At 40.8% G+C, this 19,856-nt stretch overlaps 1 protein-coding gene across 1 annotated transcript in view; it reads right to left on the bottom strand.

The window, feature by feature from the left end:
* The window catches only part of LOC124858255 (solute carrier organic anion transporter family member 5A1), a 50,765-nt gene that overhangs the window by 5,564 nt on the left and 25,345 nt on the right, over nt 1-19,856 (bottom strand). Inside the window, exons 4-7 of the mRNA XM_047350201.1 lie at nt 14,727-14,859; nt 14,381-14,601; nt 8,214-8,378; nt 2,926-3,124 (exon numbers count right to left, since the gene is read on the bottom strand). Of these exons, the coding sequence (XP_047206157.1) occupies nt 2,926-3,124; nt 8,214-8,378; nt 14,381-14,601; nt 14,727-14,859 (718 nt within the window). The remainder of the gene's footprint in view (nt 1-2,925; nt 3,125-8,213; nt 8,379-14,380; nt 14,602-14,726; nt 14,860-19,856) is intronic.

Here is a 19,856-nt window from a genome sequence, read left to right as displayed (position 1 = left end):
CTGGCTCTGTCATTTTGCATCAGTCTGTCAGAGAAACAAAGCCACGACTGGACTACAGCTCAGAAATAAAGTGGAAGTTGCTGAAATAATCCTCCCATCTGGTCTGCTCACGACTACTGACCAGTGTTGTGAATAATGAGACACTCTAACAGCTCCGTGGGCCCTCTATAAACATGAACTCTCACAAAAAAAAAAAACACCCTTATTAATTTATTAATTACGGGGTTTGAACAGACTCAAATGTTATCGAAGGCTAACAATCACTCTGAATAACTTACTTTTAAAAATGGTAGAATTTGATAGAGGTCTGGCTGTCTTAGTCTGTCATTTACTGATGAAATCTTTGCCTGCTTTCAATTGAGACAGCTTTTTGAAAGTTTAAGGTCCTCCTTCCAGTTTGAAAACTATAAGAACATATTAATAAAATATTCATACCCCTGGCCGATTTAGGTTTGAAGTAATATTTTTATTTTGTATTTTACCAACGTGTTTCTTCTGACTGGAAGTCCTGTTAATGTTTTGGAGTGGCCCAGCCAGAGTCTCGACCTGGATTGTGTCGAGAATCTGTGGAGGGAGCTAAAGATTAGGGCCATGGCAAGGAGGCCTCTTAACCCCAAAGAGTCAGAGCTTATTACCAATCCAAACCATCAATAAACCAATGGAAGCATGCGAAAAGCTGGTCAGCAGTTATAGGAGTTATAATGCTGTAATGAAAATCAAGATTCATTCATTACAGAGAAGGGTACAAATAACCTTTGACAAAAAATTGTTCATTAAAATTTTTTTCTTTGTTAAACTTAATATTAAATATAATTATTTGCATTTAAGTTGTATACCTCTCTTAACCACAACCTGGGGTAGGTGGGTACTAGCATTAGGAATGCTGAATGTTTCCTCACCAGGTGGTGTAGGGTGTGTTGATGCCTCCTAGATTGATGCTCTTGCAGCCCACGATAAAAAGCTTAGCAGGGACACTCCGCTGCCGATCATGCTCCCCACATTTAGCATGATGGCTTATTAGACACTGATATTGCGAAGTGATGGGCAGTAAAGATTCAGAAAAGGAAATTAAATATGGTTAAAGTCAGATGAGCATAATTTTCTTTTTTACAGTAGAACTGTAACATGAATTCAAGGTCAAACGGTGAAAGGTGACTCCATGTTTCTGTCTGCTGTGAGGGCTGACACTTTGGATGACTGCCCGTTAGCTCTGCCGCAGATAGCACATTCAGAAATAGAGGTGGCAAAGGGATTCATCGGAACACAAGAGCAGATGCAAGAGTTGCTAATTATTCATTAACGCTGCAACACAATGCCATAACGCATGAAGTTGATGAAACAGCGGCAGCATCACAAGCCCACACCACCTTCTGATTCATCTTCGTATGCATCACATTGATAACATGATTCACACTGTTTATTTCACACAGAATCTGCACCTATCAACCCTGATTATGCTGCAGCAAGGTGACTTAACTTTGAGGTTTATGCATACTGTGCACTGTAAAAGCGTTCATAACCCTTAAACGTCTCCTGGGGTGCCTACATATTTTTTAGGCAAAAACATCAGATTTTTCAAATCTTTGACCTTCTTTTTTAAATATAAAACATTAAACTTCACTATGAATTTTATGGAAAATATTTCTGGATGAAGGGAAAGGAAGGAAAAAAACATTAAAAGATTGTGTCTGTAACCAAATATGTGTTTATAACACATAGAATATGAAAAAGTTCACGAGGTATGAATGCTTTTGCAAGGCACCGCAGGTGCAAACACACCCTCCATTTCTGCTACCTGTATGACCCCTTCTCTTTTCCAATGGTTATAATCAGTCTGACAGAGAGAGGTATCCCAATCGTTGTAGTTTTTAGTATAACAATGACTATCAGTGAGCTCTAGATGGACAAACAGTTTACTTTTAAGGCTGGGCTTAAAACTTTCCTTTTTGATAAAGCTTATAGTTAGAGTGGCTTAGGTTATCCTGAGCTATCTCTGTAGTTATGCTACTATAGGCTTCGGCTGCTGGAGGACATAATGACCACTTTCACCCCCTTTGCTACATTCTCACACTACTCTCCATTTTTGCATTATTTGCTGTTATTTCAGCTTTTAACCTTGTTCTCTCTTTTCTCTTCCTAGAAGCTACACCTGGCCTGGCTCTGTGTCTGCCTGTGACACCTTTCTGGAGAGGGTCATCGTCCAAGCTTCTGCTGGCAAGAACTTAATGCTCACCCTCTATTGATGATCCACATAGCCCTGTCTTTTAGTGTTTAACCCTTTCTCTCTCCTAGACATGGAAATTGACTGAGCTTTTACTGTAACTAATTATATGTGCTCTCTTTCAGACTCTGACCTTGAAAACTGGCTCAGAGTTTATCTGTTCTTTCTTTCTAGGTGAAACAACTAAAGGAGCTACATCCATTAACATTTACTTTTCCTTCCCATAGAAAGGACTCCTGGATCAGTGCTTCTGTGTTCTTTTTGTGTCTCTGCTCTGTTCTCTCAAACCCCCAGTCGCTCGTGGCAGATGACTGCTCACACTGAGCCTGGTCCTGCTGGAGGTTTCTTCCTGTTAAAAGGGAGTTTTTCCTCTCCACTGTCGCTACATGCATGCTCAGTATGAGGGAATGCTGCAGTCAACGCCAGTGACTGTCCACTGTCTCTACATGCTCATCCAGGAGGAGGGAATGCTGCAAGTCACTGACTCGATGCAATCTGCTGGGTTTCTTTAGACAGAAAAACTTTTTATCCAATTTGAATAAATAACTGAATCTGACTGCACTGTTCAATGATTACGATTAATTGGAATGTATGTAGCTGACTTTTGTGAAGTACCTTGAGACAACATGTGTTGTGAATTGGCGCTATATAAATAAACTGAACTGAATTGAATTAAACTGAATGGGTACTGAGTGTTCCCTCACCCAGTGGTGTAGGGTATGTTGATGCCTCCTAGATTGATGCTCTCGCAGCCCACAATGAAAAGTGTTGAAAAGCAGAGCAGGGACACTCCGCTGCAGATCATGGCCAGTTTTGCAGACTCCCTCGCGCCAAGCTTCAGCTTCTTGATGATGTAGCCTCCCAGGACAATGCCCACACCAGCGCTGGGGACGATGATTAAACCTGCCAGACAACAGAAAACCCATATAACCAGTGAGATGGTGGGAAGGGCTGCAGACACAAACTTAGGAAATATTAGCACTGAAATAATTACTGTGCAGCTTAGCCACACAAGTGCTTCTTATTAACAGTGGGAAACTCATGACTACCATGCAAGCTTTTAAAGTCTATAAAAAGCAGTGCTGTTTTGTTGCTGAATGTCAGCCCCTATTTAACTATGAATAAATGACCAAAACCAGGATTACTGGAACACTACAGGATGTCAGTGAACCATTTCAGGCTGTGACACATGCTTTAAAGTCCACTAACGCCAGGCAAACTGACAGCATGAGAAAAGGCAATACTACTAGGAAGATGTAGGGAGCATTAAGTGTCATCATGCAGGAATTCCAGCCCTGGTAGCAGCAGCCCTCAAGTGAGGCCACACGCTTTCACAGCAGGGTGACAAAGATTGGGTCAGTGAGAGGAGGAGCAGGGATCTCAGAGACAATATCAGCAGAGACATAAAGTACAAAGAAATGTCATCTGGCTCCTCTTTGTATCGGTGTGTGTAAGGAGGAGAGACAAAGAAGGAGCACGCGCAGTGACAGCCAGCCAACAGATTGTGGTGGGTTATCATCATGTAAATGCCCGTTTCTGTGCTAAAACCATCCGCTTTCTGCAAGATTATACATTCACTCTGTAAACCCAGACATTCACAGCCCATACTCACACTCACAAGCTGTTATACGGTGCAACATACTGCACGAACAACTTAACCACTTTATCTGGATTAGAAGATTTGCTGACATTAATGTGACAGAACCTTAATTTCAAACTGATCCAATAAACATTTGCGAGTGATTGCATTACACCTAATATCCTTCACCTAATGACCAGAAAAATACTTTCCTCATGCAAAAAAATCAGAGGAAAAAAGAACAGAAAGGGTTGAAAAAGTCAGAGAAGCAATCAGAAAACAGCTGCAGTGGTTGTTACTGGTGGGGGAGCTGGAGCTGAGGGGAGGATTCTCAGTATGTTACATATCTTTGTATTGTAGCTACAGTGCTGCGAAAAAAAATATTTGTCCTTTTTTCTTCTAATTTTGCTTTTTATTGTCACATTTTTATTGCCAAATGTATTGCAATCATCAGATAAATTGTACTCGTACTGTTACTCGTCGTCTTCTGCTTTAACCAGGACCGGGATGCAGGGACAGCAGACTCGGTCCGGGCAGCAGACTAAGCAGACTTAGTAGAGACGCCCAGACTTCCCTCTCCCCAGACCCGTCCCCTAACCCCCTAGAGCCGAAGGCTTTCCCAGGACAGCCCAGAGATTGCTCCCTCCAGCGTGTCCAGGGACATGCCTGGAATAACTCTCAGGGGAGGTGTCCATGTGGCATCCAATACAGAGGCCCAAGCCACCTCAATTGACTCCTCTCGATGTGGAGGAGCAGCGGCTCTACTCCGAGCTCCTCCTAGATGGCCGAGCTCTTCCCCCCATATCTGAGGGAGTGCCCGGCCACCCAGCAGAGGAAGCTCATTTCAGCTGCTTGTATCCTGGATCACGTTCTTTCAGACACCCAAAGTTCATGCCCATAGGTAAAGGTAGGGACGTAGAACGACCGGTAAATCGAGAGCTTCGCTTTTCAGCTCAACTTTCTCTTCACCACAACAGACCAGCACAGCTTAATTACTGCAGCGGCCACACCGATCTGTCTGTCGAGCTCCCACTCCATTCTCCCCTCACTCCTGAAAAAGACCCCAAGATACTTGAACTCCTCCACTTGAGGCAGAAGCTCCCCTCCAACTGGAAAAGGACAAATCACCTTTTTCCGGTCGAAAACCATGGCCTCGGACTTGGAGGAGCTGATTCCCATCAAAGCCACTTCACACCTGGCTGCAAACTGCCCCAGTGCATGCTTTAGGTCTTGGCTAGAGGGGCCAGCAGGACCACGTGATCTGCAAAAAGAAGAGACAAAATCCACTGGTCCCCAAACAAGACCCCCTCCGGCCCTTGGTTGCATCTAGAAATCCTGTTCATGAAAGTTATGAACAGGACCGGTGACAAAGGGCAGCCCTGCCGGAGTCCAACATGCACTGGGAACAGGTCCGACTTAGTGCCAGCAATGCGGACCAAACTCCTGCTCCACTTGTACAGAGACTGGATGGCCCCTAATAAAGGGCCTCCGACTCCATACTCTTGGAGCGGCCCCCACAGGGCATCATGAGGGACACGGTCAAGTGCCTTCTCCAGGTACACAAAATACCTGTGGAGAGGTTGGACAAACTCCCATGAACCCTCGAGCACCCCATAGACGGTGTAGAGCTGGTCCAGTGTTCCACGGCCAGCACCAAAATCAAACTGCTCCTCCTGAAGCTGAGGTTTGACCATCGGCTGAACTCTCCTCTCCAGTACCGCATATGCCTTGCCAGAAAGACTAAGGAGTGTGATCCCGCTGTAGTTGGAACACACCCCCGGTCTGCCAGTCCAGAGACACTGTTTCTGACCACACAAGAGGCGTGTCACCAACGACATCCCCACAACATCCAGAGACTTAAGGTACTCAGGGCAGATCTCGTCCACCCCTGAAACCTTGCCACCATAGAGCTTTTTGACCACCTCGTGATTTCAGCCTTGGTGATGAACGAGTCTGACTCAGAGTCCGACTCAGAGTCCTCAGTCTCTGCTTCCACCAGGGAAGGCATGATGGCAGGATTGAGGAGATCCTCGAAGTACTCCTTCTACTGTCCCCCGTCGAGGTCAGCAGCTCCCCACCCCCACTGTAAACAGTGTTAGCAAAGCACTGCTTCCCTCTCCTGAGGCGCCGGATGTTTGCCAGAATCGCTTCAAGACCGACTGGTAGTCCTCCATGGCCTCACCAAACTCCTCCCAGGCCTGAGGCTCTTGCCTCTGCCAAAGCCCAGGCCACGGCACGCCTGGCCTCATGGTACCCGTCAGCCACCTAAGGAGTCCCAGAAGCATTGACATTAGAGGCAGAGAACATAGTCCACTTGGACTCTGTGTCTCCAACCTCCCCTGGAATCTGGTCAAAGCTCTCCCAGAGGTGGGAGTTAAATGATGTATTTAACTGGCGGAGGGCTCCGCCAAATGTTCTAAGCAGACCCTTAACTATACGCTTGGGCCTGCCAAGTTTGTCCGGCTTCCTCTTCTTCCAGTAGATCCAACTGACCACTAGGTGGTGATCAGTGGACAGTTTAGCCCCTCTCTTCACCCAGTCTCCAAGACATGTGGCTGAAGGTCTGACGACACTAGTAAAACATCGATCGTCGACCTCCTGTCTAGAGTACCCTGGTGCCAAGCGTACCAGGAAACCCTAGGTAGATGAACACCCCTATGCTTGAACATGGTGTTCATTATGCACCATCCGCAACTGGCACACAAGTCCAATAATGAAACACCACTCTGGTTCAGATCAGGGAGACCATTCTTCCCAATCACACTCCTCTGGGTGTCACTGTCGTTTCCCACGTGCGTGTTGAAGTCACCCCAGCAGAATGATGCAGTCCCTGAGAGGGGCACTTTCCAGCTAAAGATAGACTCACTGATGCACTTCAGATCATAGCCCTGCTACATAACTCAAGTGTGCCTAAGCCTCAAGACATATATGAACTGACAGACAGCCATTCTCATTCGAGATTTTCTGGCAGAGAGCAAAATTCATTCCATCAATTATGACAAGTCGTCCAGGTTTTGAAGCAGTAAAGTAGCCCCAGACCATTACACTACCACCACCACATGCAAGTAAAATTAATGTGAAATAATGTGAAATTAAACTCTGTTTAAACTCAGTTTTTCAAAATCACAGTTCACCTGAACGTTATGATTTAACAATGGAGGCAATTACTTTTCACATAAGGCCAGGTTGAGTTGGACAACTATTTCCCCCCTTAACAAATCAAATCATAATTTGAAAACTACTTTTTTATTCACTTAAGTTATTATTTGTCTTTTATTAAACTTAATTTCATGATCTGAAAAAACTCAATGTAATAAAAGCAGAAACAGAAAACATCTAATAAACAAACTGCAGGGGATGCTCTTCAATAGGCATGATACAGACTCAACAATTTTTGGTAATTTATTGGACTCAAAGGTATGTAGTTTTGACAGATTTGCACTTATATTTTATTTTTCAATTTTACTTGATGTTCCATTTTTTAGATTTATGAACCACTGTTCCTACAACTTCTAAGTGAAGACAGACATATTTTCTTCTCATGGCATAAAAGCAGGGTTTCAGTTTCAGTATTTTGTTTGATGCCTAGACCAAACCCAGTTTTAAAACCACACACAGGTCCAGCCTAAAACCGATATAAGGTCAAGATGTCAGAAAGCAATGAAATGACCCTTTTTCATTTTACAAAATGAGTGTTCATCTTTGGATTCTGTCACTTAGTAACTCTAAATCAACTATAGAAACAAATAGAAGTATGAAAAAATTATTTCTCCTAGTTTATATCTTAAAAAAAAAGAAAGAAATGTAGAGAGAAAAACACAATATCAACATTAATAAAGTGCTTGATTCAGATTGATAAAACGTGAGCCGAACATTTCCCAACTACAGCATTAAAAGCTTTTTTCCTTCACCAGAGCGTCTTATCATCCTGGTCAACGGAAGGAGTGCCCTCTTCTGTCTCATCATCTCCAACCATCATCTTATTTGAGCAGCTTGGCAGCGTTTGGGTAGCCATGGCAACTACACCACCTTATTGCCCTTACCCTACGTATCCTGGCAACCGTCGGAAGAAATGAGGCAACCATATTTTGTGTATTTCTGTGTGTGTTAAAGCAGCCATATGTCAAGCCGCAGAATACCTGAACATACAAACACAGGCCCACTGACTGTTTCTGCTTCAAAGCCATTATTAAGTTTCCAGTCACTACCTATTGTAATAATCCTGCTGCCAGATTAGTTGTATGTTAGCAACGCCAGCTCAGCGGAGGGATTAGACCACCCACCCTACGTACTGGATGCTGTGCACAAACTGAAAGCAGAGAAAATGGTGAGAGTGGAGGTCTTGACTTTCATGTGCTCTCATAACATTCACAGTAAAAAGCAATTAAAAACTTAAACAGAGTGCTGGAATACCTGTGTAGATGCTGGCTTTGGAGGCAGGAATGCCAAACTGTGACTCGATAAATTTAGGAATGAAGGTGATGAAGGCCGTGACGATGGCACACTCGGCTGTGTAGGACAGGCTGACGAACAGAAACGTCATGTTGCTGAGGATCCTCAGAGCAGCTTTGGGGAGGTCTGGGGGGTGATATAAGAAAGAAGAAAGACTACCATGTTAGTGTCAGGCTGTAATTAAACCTAGTGAGCCATTTTACTTGATTATTGTTCTCTCAAAACCCATTAAAGGCAGCTGGATAAGGATAATGACTGGGTTAAAATTATGGAAAAGACAAAAATCTACCTTTGCAACCTAAACAAAATGCACATAATCAAATTTTACGGCAATAGCAAAGTAAAATTAAAACATTTTCCTCTCATTAAAAAGATGCACTTAGCCATGTCTCAGTTTGGATAAGTATCTTATTTCATGAATGATTACAAAAGGATAAACAGGATGTGAAAAAATAAATTCTCAATGATTCCTTTGTAAAAAACAAACAAAAAAAAGCTCTGCCTTTATTTTTCTGCATGCCAGAAGTTGTCATCTAATATCCTGAAAAACCTTAAGAAAAAAATCGATTTTTGCAGGTAGACATGAGCCTGATATCTTCATGTTGAGCGCCATGCAAACATTTTCAACTTATCACGGTGTATTATATTGGGAATCCTTATGATAGACCAACACAAAGCAGCATATAATTGTGAAGTGGAAGGGAATTTTTACATAAGAATACAAATCTGACAAGTGTTGCATACATTAAGTCGTGGTTCTCGCATGAATGGCACTCTGGGGAAGTCCGTCCGTATTCTATCCCGAACCATGTAAAATGTAACAAACTACCCGAGACTCTGGATAAACTGCAGTGGAGTTCTGCAGGAAGCACATAACCTAATCTCCCTATATAAGCAGCAAGCAGGGGACACCTACTCAAAACTTTGGGTTGCCATCTCTTCTTTGACTTGGACACTTGGAAAAGCAATAGAAAACTTGTTCAAGGCACAGCTTAATAAAATGCAACTTATCTGGTGTTACAGCACCTCCTTCCTTTCTGGTGCCACCTTTGGTATATGGGCCATATTAAAAACCACTACTGCAGGTACAGGTATTTGTATGCCCTCTATACTCTGATACGCCGAAATAAAATCCATTGCAACCAACTCCCTACAGAAGTCCACCTTTGTGTAATTTAATTTCAGTTTGAATCCATTTGCTCTGTGAAGGCCTCAGAGGTCATCTTTAACATGTCAGATTATTAAAGATGTGAAAATTGCTTGAAGGATTAACTTGAAGCATTGTTCAGCTGAATCTTCCCTTGTGCTACTGGCTGTTACATAAGATCTACAATAACTATGACTGGATTTTGGAGATTGTTTTCTTCTTTTTTTAGTGTTTCATTTGTTTGAGAATTCCAAAACAAGTTAGAAAGAGAGGAAATGGTCATGTAAACTTATGCTTGCTCCTTTTAGCACAAAAACATTTATTTTTGGGGACTTTTATTATCCTACTTGTGTAGACGTTTTACTACAAATGATTTATATAGTTATAAATGGGACGTTCCTTTACTGAAATGTATGCTATAACGCTTTTATTAAATGAGTTGTTTGACAAATTGAAAATTGATTCAAACAAGAATAATACTCTGCTTTGCAGATTGGGATTGTGCAGAGATTTTAAGCCACAGGGAGACAGAACTTTAAGTTTAAGTCATGAACTGGTCACAAACAAAAGCAACAAAGCCAGGAAGACAGAAAAAAGAGTCTCAAAGAATGTGAAGCGGATTAAATCTGCCTTTCATTAAAAGGTTATTAGGAAAGCCGACCAGTTAAACAGCATGACATAATGCCTTGATTTGAGATTTACCTAACACAGCTCTTATTCAGCTGAACTCATAGTGGGTGGGGAAATATTAGAAGCATGTCTCAGTGATCCCAGATCAAAGGTAAGAATATAATAGTGATGCTAATTATTTAATTCCAGGAAGCCAGGGTGTAATCCTGTCTGGAATTGGGGACAGATGGCTGTGTCCTGCTGGTGTCCACAGCAGCTGCTGCCTCAATCAGACAGATAACTGGCTCATATTAGATGCCAAATCACTTTTTAGTTGATATTTGTTTGATTCCTCATTCAGTGTGTTGATCTATCTAAACTAGTGGTTTCTATTTCTACTTTGAGCAGTCATTATTGCATATTATTATTAATATGATCTGGTGAATGCTCTTTTTGCCCTGCTTTCAAACACCCCCTCTTGATACTTATTACAAACAGCATCCCGCTGCCTGTAACTCATGCATTGTTGATTAAAGCTTTAAGTAAAAAAAAAGAACACCTTCATTCTCACAGGCTTTTAGTTGTTTTTTAATGTCTTGCAATATTTTAACTGGTCTTATTCAGTTTCTATTGTTTTTTTATGGTTTTTTTCTTTTAATATTTTGAGGAGTTTATTATGCAGTGCTTTGGTCAACTCTGTTGTTTTAAATCCACTTAATAAATAATTCATTTTAAGCAAAAAGACTGTTTATAAGAGTCGCAAACTGCATTTATGAATTCAATTAACAGGGATAATGAGCACTGCTACAGCACATTAACTTACATCCAAATTATGATAGGAGTGGGGGATATGCCACACAAAAGGCGGAACTTGGAAAGGCATAAGTGCGGCACCTGGACAGTTTATTGTGAACACATAAGGACACAAGGGCAACACACGGCTCTCTTTGCTCCAAAGGAAAAACACGTCCAGGTTATGCAAAACCAAAAAGAATATCTTGAAACACGACAAACATGGGGATCTATTTTATGCGGTTCCACCCAGAGTCAGAAATAAAACAGCTGATCTTAAATGCCGCCATAAGCTGGAAGACCATCGAACTAGCTTTCCCCAACCTCAGACAATGTAAGTTAATTGTAAAGTTCATTGCAAGTTTTATTTTGAAGAATCTGCAACCATCGAGAGTTGTTGGGAACCAGGGCTATTGTGCTATGGAGCGCTCATTGATAAAACATCCTACCTTGAAGATATTTCACTGGAACCACAATCTCCACACTCTGTAACAACACAAAAACTAAGTGATGAGATCACAAGCAGGTGCAATAGCTACATCACATGATGCATGGACAGCTACTGCCATGGAATCTTACATCAGTATATGTGTGCATTTTCTGATGCATGGCGGCAAGCTTGTTGTCCTCAATCCAGCAGATCGAACAAGCAAACTCCATGCAGAAAGACCCACGGCTGGGAAGCGAACCCAGGACCTTCTTGCTGCAAGGCAACATTACTACCAATTGCGCCACCGTGCAGCCCCTCATATGCATTGTTTTTAGCCCATTATCTATAAATGCATTTATAAAACCTTACAATGAAATTATTGCAGACTATACAGAGGTCCGACTTACAAAGAGAACCTGGAGAAGTGAGACTGGAAGGAAGAAACAAGGTATGAACAAAAACTGATGGATGGAAGGAACAAAGGTAGAAAGAAAGGAAAGAAGGAAAGAGTAGAAAAGAATAATGAAATATGAATGAATTTTTTAATGAAATAAACCAAGCAAATGAAATGAAAGAAGATAGGAATGGAAGAGACAGAAAAAATAAAACAAACCTCCCCCCCTCCATCCTTCCTTTCCTATAAATAAATAGTTAGCATAACTTTTTATTGAAATGTAATATTTTGTATTTAAAATGAAGTGGAAAGGTCTGATATTTTTGCCTGAAAAATATGTAGGCACCCCGGGAAGTATAAGGTGTATTAATGCTTTTACAGTGCACCGTATGCTTAAACCTCAACATACAGTTAATGTATTGCACCAGTGTAATCAGTGTTGATAGCTTCAGATTCTGTGTGATTCTCGGGGCAGAAGGAGGTGCTCCTTCCTTGTGGATGTATAGCAGCAGCAAATATGACCTTTATCTTGCACATGAGTTTTTGTGTAGAAGTAAATCCTAAGTCACACTGTATTCAGTGGAACAGGTTAATATACCAGCTGAACACAGTGTATGTCCATTTCTGAACAAACCAGTGAGGTAATTAATCACTTAGTGAAATGTGGACATGATACACTGTGTCAGCAGTCATTTTTGCCATGCCTCCAATCCTTTCCAGCGATAATTGCTTTCACACAGTAGCAGATCAAGGTCTGGAACATTCCAGGATCAAAAATTTGTCCCTCTGATGTGCATTACAGAAAACATTCAGTGTTAGCATTTTTCCAGTGTTTGCTTGTAATGTGAAGGGTGAAGAAGGAGAGGGGGAGTTAGCATATCTTTCACAGAAAATGCTGAATTTATGCAACATACAAACAAGCACACCTCCACAGAAGGACACATACTGTACTCAAATACATTCGGGATCCACACAGCGAAGCGCCTGAGTCTGCGAAACTGGCCGCAGTTTGCACAGCAGCCCCAAACATCCTGCTGAGACAAATAAAACCACAGTTGAGCGAGCAACGATCCGGTGGAGCTCCATCTCATTCCTGGCCTACGCTGGGTGCATCTTTGAGTCAAAGTGCTGTTTTGACTGCCCCAGCTGTGCACATAAGCCTTAATTTGAGAGTGAGCAGACATGATAAGTACATGTTTGAGTTTGCACAGAATTGGAGAGAGTGATAGCAAACACAAGTGCTGTTTTTTAGCTGAGTTATACCAGAGCCTTGGCACTGCTGAGTGTACAGTCCCCTGGGAGCTCATTTAAAAGAGAAACAGAACAAGAGCAAAAAATGAGACAGAAGGGAATATGGGAAACACTCGAGCAGGACGGAGCTTATCTGGGGAAAACCGGGTGTTTCCTGGCTCAGCAAGGACATTAAAAAATGTTGCAGCAGCAATGTTTCCAACAAAATCAAATGTTTACCAGCACTGCATTCTTACACATCTGGCTTACACACTCCTCCATTAACAATCAATACCATCTTTACAAGAGATCTCAATATAGCTACCTTTATTGGATAAGATGTCTATGCCCTAACATTGATTGGATTATAGCCTGTCAGTGCATCAACATCCCACAGTTTATTAACGGCGCTTTGGAAAAAGTTAGAACTCTTCAACATTTCCACAGGTTTCAACAACAAACTTCAGTGTATTTCATTAGGACATTGTGACATAACAACAATGTATTTGAGAGGTGGAAGGCATGTGATGCATTTTTTTCTTTTTTGTTCACAAACAAAAATCTGAGAGACATGGCATGTATTTGTATTCAGTCCCACTGAGTAAGATTTTGCTAGGACACCTTTAGCTGCAATTTCAGCTGAAAGTCTTTTGGGGTCTCTCTATACCAGATTTCACATCTGAGACTGACATTTTTGCCCATTCTACTCATAAAGAGCTCAAGCTTGGTCAGATTGAATGGAAAGCATCTGTAAAAATCAGTTTTCCACTGTTGCGACTGATTTTTACTTTTAATTAGGCTTCAAATTTCAATTAGGCTAAAATATCACATGATTGTTTTAATCTAACCATGGTTAGGTTCGTTGTCCTGCTTGAAGAGGAACCTCCACCTCCAATCCCGTCTCAAGTCTTTCGCAGCCTCAAAAAGGTTTTTCTTAAGTACTGTCCTGCATTGAGCTCCATTCATCAACTTTGACCAGCTTCTCTGTCCCTGCTGAGGAAAAACATCCCCCCAGTCTGATGCTGCCACCACCATGTTTCACTGTTAGGGCAGTATGTTCAGGGTGATATACAGTGTTAAGTTTCTGCCACATAAAGCATTTTGCATGTGGGCTAAAATATGTATTTGGTCTCATCTGAATAGCCACATTTTTGGTGTCTTCATTTTCTTTTATTTTTCAAAACTTTTTAACATTTAATAGCTTCACTCTCACCAATGTTCAATGAAAGCCAAATTAATGGAATGCGCGACTGTCCTGTCAACAGATTCTCCCACCTGAGCAGTGGATTTCTGCAGCTCCTTTAGAGTTACCATGGGCTAGCCTCTCTGATTAATGTTCTCCTTGCCTAGCCAGCCATGTCTTGGTAGGTTTGCAGCAGAGCCATACTCTTTCCATTTCTGATGATAGACTGAACAGTGCTCAGTGAGATGTCTAAAGCCTGAGATGCTATCTCACCTAAGTCAGTATGTATATCTCTACTGTATGTAACACCCAGACTCTAAAGGTGAAATTATCCCTCTCTCACCTTTGATGTCTTTTCCAAATCCCATAGAGGACACATTTTGGCCTTTGCTGCTACACTTTTCCTTCATCACATCATCATCACTGGACACATCACCCCTTGAGCTCATCTTTTTCTTCTTCTTCTTTCTCTTCTTGTGGCGTGGAGGCAGCTTTTTGGGGAAGGCAAACATGGGGAAAATGACCAGAAGCATGGCTATGGAACAGAGGAGGAAGCCGCTCCACCTTAGAGAAAACAACAAGATTAGTTTAAAAAGCTGAAAAAATTCTTCTTGATTACAGTGTGTGTACATCCTCTCAATTTGGAGATCGACACGCAAGTCAGCATACAGGTGCAAGTGCATATTTACCAGTTGCCAACGAAGCGAGGGTCATTCTGGTCAATTTTCACCACAGTTTTGGGGTCAACATAGAAGCCAATAAGGACGCCTCCCAGCAGATAGCCAGCAGCAGGTCCCAGTGCTCCCATCACATACATGATGGCTAAAAGAGACACATATGAAACTGATTATAAACAATCATAAAACTAGGAGATATCAGTAAATGTCCCATGCATAACCGTCACCTGGTTGTGCAAACAGCACATTCTCTGTTGTGGAAGTTGTTAACTGGGTTAAAAAAACTCAAAGTTACTCAATTTCAGTATCAGTGAGGTCACCAGCTGCTAAGAATGAAACTGTACTTTCCAAAGAGATATTTTTGTTGTTTATTTAAGCAGTTAAAACTGTGAGATATACCTCAGGAAATAACAAGAAATTCCAGTGTATCATTGAAGGTTGCTCTGCTTTATCATTTCCATTGAGGAACATTGAGAGATTTTGGCTGTATTTTTGAAAACTTACAGCTATATAAGTGTCTAGTAACTGTACCTAAAAACAAGGAATATGCACATTGACTGTTAGTTATGCTAACCACACAAATCATTCTTATGACTAATAGAAGACTAATAGAGATTTTCTGTAATCACATTGTATGTTTTACTGCAGAGCTGTGTAACAGTGACTGCTCTCTCTAGCTCACCCACCCACACACACTGTGATGTTGCCTCTTGCCTTAAGATATATACATTATGATGAATCGCAGAAAGACTGGTAAAGGTTCCTGTATAGTTACAAATAATTTATGTATTAATTAACACATTAGTAACTGAGAGGGTTTTCTTTTTCCTCTGAAATTCTGAGATGGACACAGCTGTCAGATATTCTGAATGGATCTTGCAGAATTAGGAAAAAAACATGGGAACAAAATCTGCTGAAAATAAAAGTTGAAAATGGATGGACTGGGAATGCACCAAGACTGTTGCTCATTTGTACGTCCATTGAGCGGGGAGTAGGCAGCACCTCGTATTGTCCACAGTGTCAATGTTAACAAATACGGCCATAACACACAGCTGAGTCATGACGCTGAAGATGGTATCTGACCAGCTGTGCTGTTTTTTTGCTTGCTTTTTTATTTTTCAGCATATACATAACCTGGATTGTTGTTGATTAAGTTGAGTTTCTTTCCAACACACCTATGCTTAATTTGGGTAAAACAAAAAAGGAGTATTTCAATACTTTTGTTTCATTTTTTAGGATCTGTTTACATTGAGACAATCGTTAAAAAGGCATTTATAGCCGGGCCAAATTCAAATTGAAACATTTTACAGATTGATTTGCCAATATGGGCCTATCCATCAGTTGTTTAGTTTTTTATGAAGCATTTCTCAATGGTTTTGATGAGCTGCATTGTTAAATGTGACAGTTTATTTGTAGAATGAGCTTTGTGAATGTTTGTGAGTGTATGTGTGGGACCAGGAGGGGCTCCCCCACAGACCCATTCATGCAAGAACTGCTACTGACCTGCACTATTTTACAGATTTTTTTGTTTTTCAGCCATGCATGGCTATTTGTTTTTCAACAAAATATTTTTTCTATAAACATTTTACTGTGAGACATAGTGACATTTTAAATTTATCCATAAAATGATCTTTAAAATAAGGTTATTTAGACTTTGATTAAGAGGGTCAGGGATTTACGGAAAAAAAATCTGCAGCCAAATCTCTGATTGGTGCAACTCTAATAAAAACTTTTGAAATTGACAGACTTACTCATAGGTTTTGAGACCCAACTTAACTGCCATAATTAATTTAATGACCCTCTGTTTCTTTGTCTGTTCAAGTCAAACCTCTGGAAAGTTGTTCATTAACTCTCATTCGTCATTCTCCTTATTCTAAGCACCTGTTCTGGGAGAGCTGGGAATGCTTCATCACCTCCAGAGATCATTTCCCACAGCTTTTAAAGTGTGTGCAACAACTGACCCGGAGGCTCAAGAGATCTAATGTCAACCTGAGGGGCAAACTGCAGAAACCGCAGCACAATTATGGGGTGAAACATTAACCCTCTGGTGGTCCTGAACCCTCAGCAAGGTGAACAAAAAACTTTATGTGCCACAGGGAGGGAGAAAACTCATTACATTTAGATAACCTTAGTTGGCCAGGTGGAAAAATCTCCGGCGGACATCCAGCAGGAGGGGAAGGAGGGGGCACGTCAAAGCTGTTTTTCACAGGAGTCTGAAGGAAAACCTTCTATAGTTACACCAGGAGCCTGGCAGAAAGTTGGGGATGTTTGTGGCTGAGGGGAATAGATTAACATGTTCCGATTGTTGTTTGTGTGCTCATACGCTTCTAAATGCTTCAGTCTCACCCCCACACAAACACACCCGTTATATTTTCCACTAAGAAAATAGCTGCAAACCACAGGCTCCTGCCACTTGCCTCCCACAGTCACACACACAACCCCAACAAAATGCTTCTGTTTCTCAATTTCTTTCTGTTCAGTGTTACTTTTTCAGATGGCTACATTAAAACTCCCACAACACGTGTCTGGGTGCCAGTGTTTGTGTCCAAGCCAGCACTTAAATGTCTAATCTCTCCTGAGACAAAAAGAACACATACTCTCAGACGGATTACATAAGGAGTGCAGGCATACACACATGCATGCACTTCTTTTCCAACAAGTACATTTGCTTAAGCTTGAAATAGAAACTCTCTGCTGCAATCTAAACACGTTTACCTCTATATCATTAACCTAACACAGGTTCCTAGCGTCTCTTCTTCTGTAGATGTGGCCATCGAAGAGCTGAATGCATTTTCCTCTCTTGAAGAGGGCTTCAACAAAGCACAAATCCTTATTAAATCTAATTAAATTGCTTTTTCTGTGAATAAACTGCTTAAAATTGAAAAAACCCTTATCAACAGAAAACAGACAATCACACATGAGTCTGCACAATAGAAGACAACAATGGGCAACAAAGACTGTTTTAGGCTGCTACACATAAAGCATAAACACACAAGGAATAGAAAGAATAGAAGAAATGTGCAAAGAATACAGTTTATCAACACACAATTGTAATTTTCATTCCTGTGACATAAAATATTTCCTTCGATTAATCCCCAATCCCTCTTTCTTTTCTTCCCTCACTTATCTTATATGATCTTTTCCAACTATTTTCATGGTGCCGTTTCTCATATCCTGATGCCTGGAGACTCAATTCACTGCAGCACTGAAAGCTCTCACATTGTAACAGGATATTACCTCCCAGAGACAATAAACAATAAGTTATAGCTGGCAAGGACAACAATAAGTCGGCTCTTATTATCTCAGTCTTTGAAATTATAAATGAATTCTACAAAACTTAAGCAAGCGAAACGAGCCTTGGTGGTTCATAGCGAATAAAATCTCATTAAAGGACTGATATATAACAGCTGACTGAGCTTTAGTACTAAATTTAAAAATAATGCTGGATAAAAGGGTTAGCATAATTTTAACTGACAGGCTCCTAAAAAAAGTTTTACAATTAGATTAATGGTAGGAATGAGGCTTTGCCGTATTTTGGTATTAACACACAAAAATTTTTTTAACTGAAATGTCTAGCATGATTGAGCTGCTTTCTATTTAAAACTTAAAAAAAACTATTATTCCTAGTGCTTTTGAAGTAGTTCCAATTATGTTTGATTATCCAGTGTATATTTATGTAAACAAATATTAAACACCTGTTAAATTTAGAAGTAGTTTTCAAGAGTTAATTGAACAGAAATTGGCAGGGCTATCTGTTTGGGTAGTTAGCCTGCAGTCGGCTGCTTAAGAGAAACGCTGCTTGTAGCAGCTGTATTTTTAAAACATTGTTTCCACCCCATGACTCTCCGTGTTTTTCAAAAGCAAAAATACTTTCAAGCTGCAGATTTTTCTGTCTTCTAAGTGAGGGAACAATGTACTGACCTTCTTTAAGCTAACCAAAGGGCAGTGCACAGCAACATGATGGGTAGGAACTGAACAAATTTTAGATGCCGCCTTTCGGCATCAAAGAGGACTTTAAATTGTAGGAATGGTAGGATGCAAAATTTAAAAAGTTTTGAAACCATGTTAATAACGTTTGGTATGTCTTTATACTGTAAACCAGACCGTGCCTAGTTGCAATGAGACATGCAACAAGAAACCAGCTGGTTGATTGACCATTTTGTTCTTCTTTGGGAAACTAAAAGATCTGATCTTGTTCTGATTAGTAAACACATCATACGCAAGAGCTACCAGGTCATGCTGACAAAAATGCTGCTACACAATGGTGGTTTTTGATCCAGGCTATGTGTCTCACGGCCCATTGCGGCATGACCAAGGTGGTGCCACGTGTACTGAACTTTCTATGGCTTCTTAATGTGTGTGTCATAATATTTTTTTGTATACTGCAGGTGGTATATAATAGTGGATATGACACTCAAGTTAGTATCTGATTCAATGCATGTTATATGGGTTTAAATTAAAGGGCATTTATATTGTTTTCTCAGGAATCTGTACTACATTTGGCCATCTCTAGTTTGAAATCTAAACGATTTAGAACCGTTAAACCCTTGGCTTAGATTAAACCAAGCATAGATTCTTTAAAGACCTGAAATTTATAAAACATTTATAGTATTAGTGAAAACCAGAAAAAGAACAGTTTCAACACTATTTTAATTTAGAGCCATGTTTGAGTTAGAAAAGCATTAAAACCATACCACTTAATCTGGTGAAACCTGAATTTAGATATTCTACATTAATTACAGATTCTTGAAGAAGAAGAAGACACTCATTAAGGTTGCTATTCATGTAAGAAGTGTCTCTGCTCTTTAATGTTAAAGTTGGGAAGCAGACTCCAAGGTAGCCGTTTCCTTTACGAGTGAGTTGCTTAAAAACGAAGTCAGAAGCCTTAGGAAGCTATTTAAAAATAAACTGTATTTTCCATGCTGGTTGTTTATTCAGACTGCTACAACAGACAGTTGGACTTCTTAATTTCAGTTTCCGTTTAGTGTTTTGTATCCAAATTTCCAGATACAAAAGAAGCAGTCTGCAACCCTTATTAATTCACAACCTGTTTAAGACATTTTGTTAAACTGATGAAGAAGACTGTCCTCGAGCCGACAGTAGCATACACCTGGAAAGCTGACCTGATCACAGGAAAATATT

The sequence above is a fragment of the Girardinichthys multiradiatus genome, chromosome 21 (genome assembly GCF_021462225.1).
Source record: "Girardinichthys multiradiatus isolate DD_20200921_A chromosome 21, DD_fGirMul_XY1, whole genome shotgun sequence".
NCBI lineage: Eukaryota > Metazoa > Chordata > Actinopteri > Cyprinodontiformes > Goodeidae > Girardinichthys > Girardinichthys multiradiatus.
This window is presented reverse-complemented; position numbering and strand designations above follow the sequence as displayed.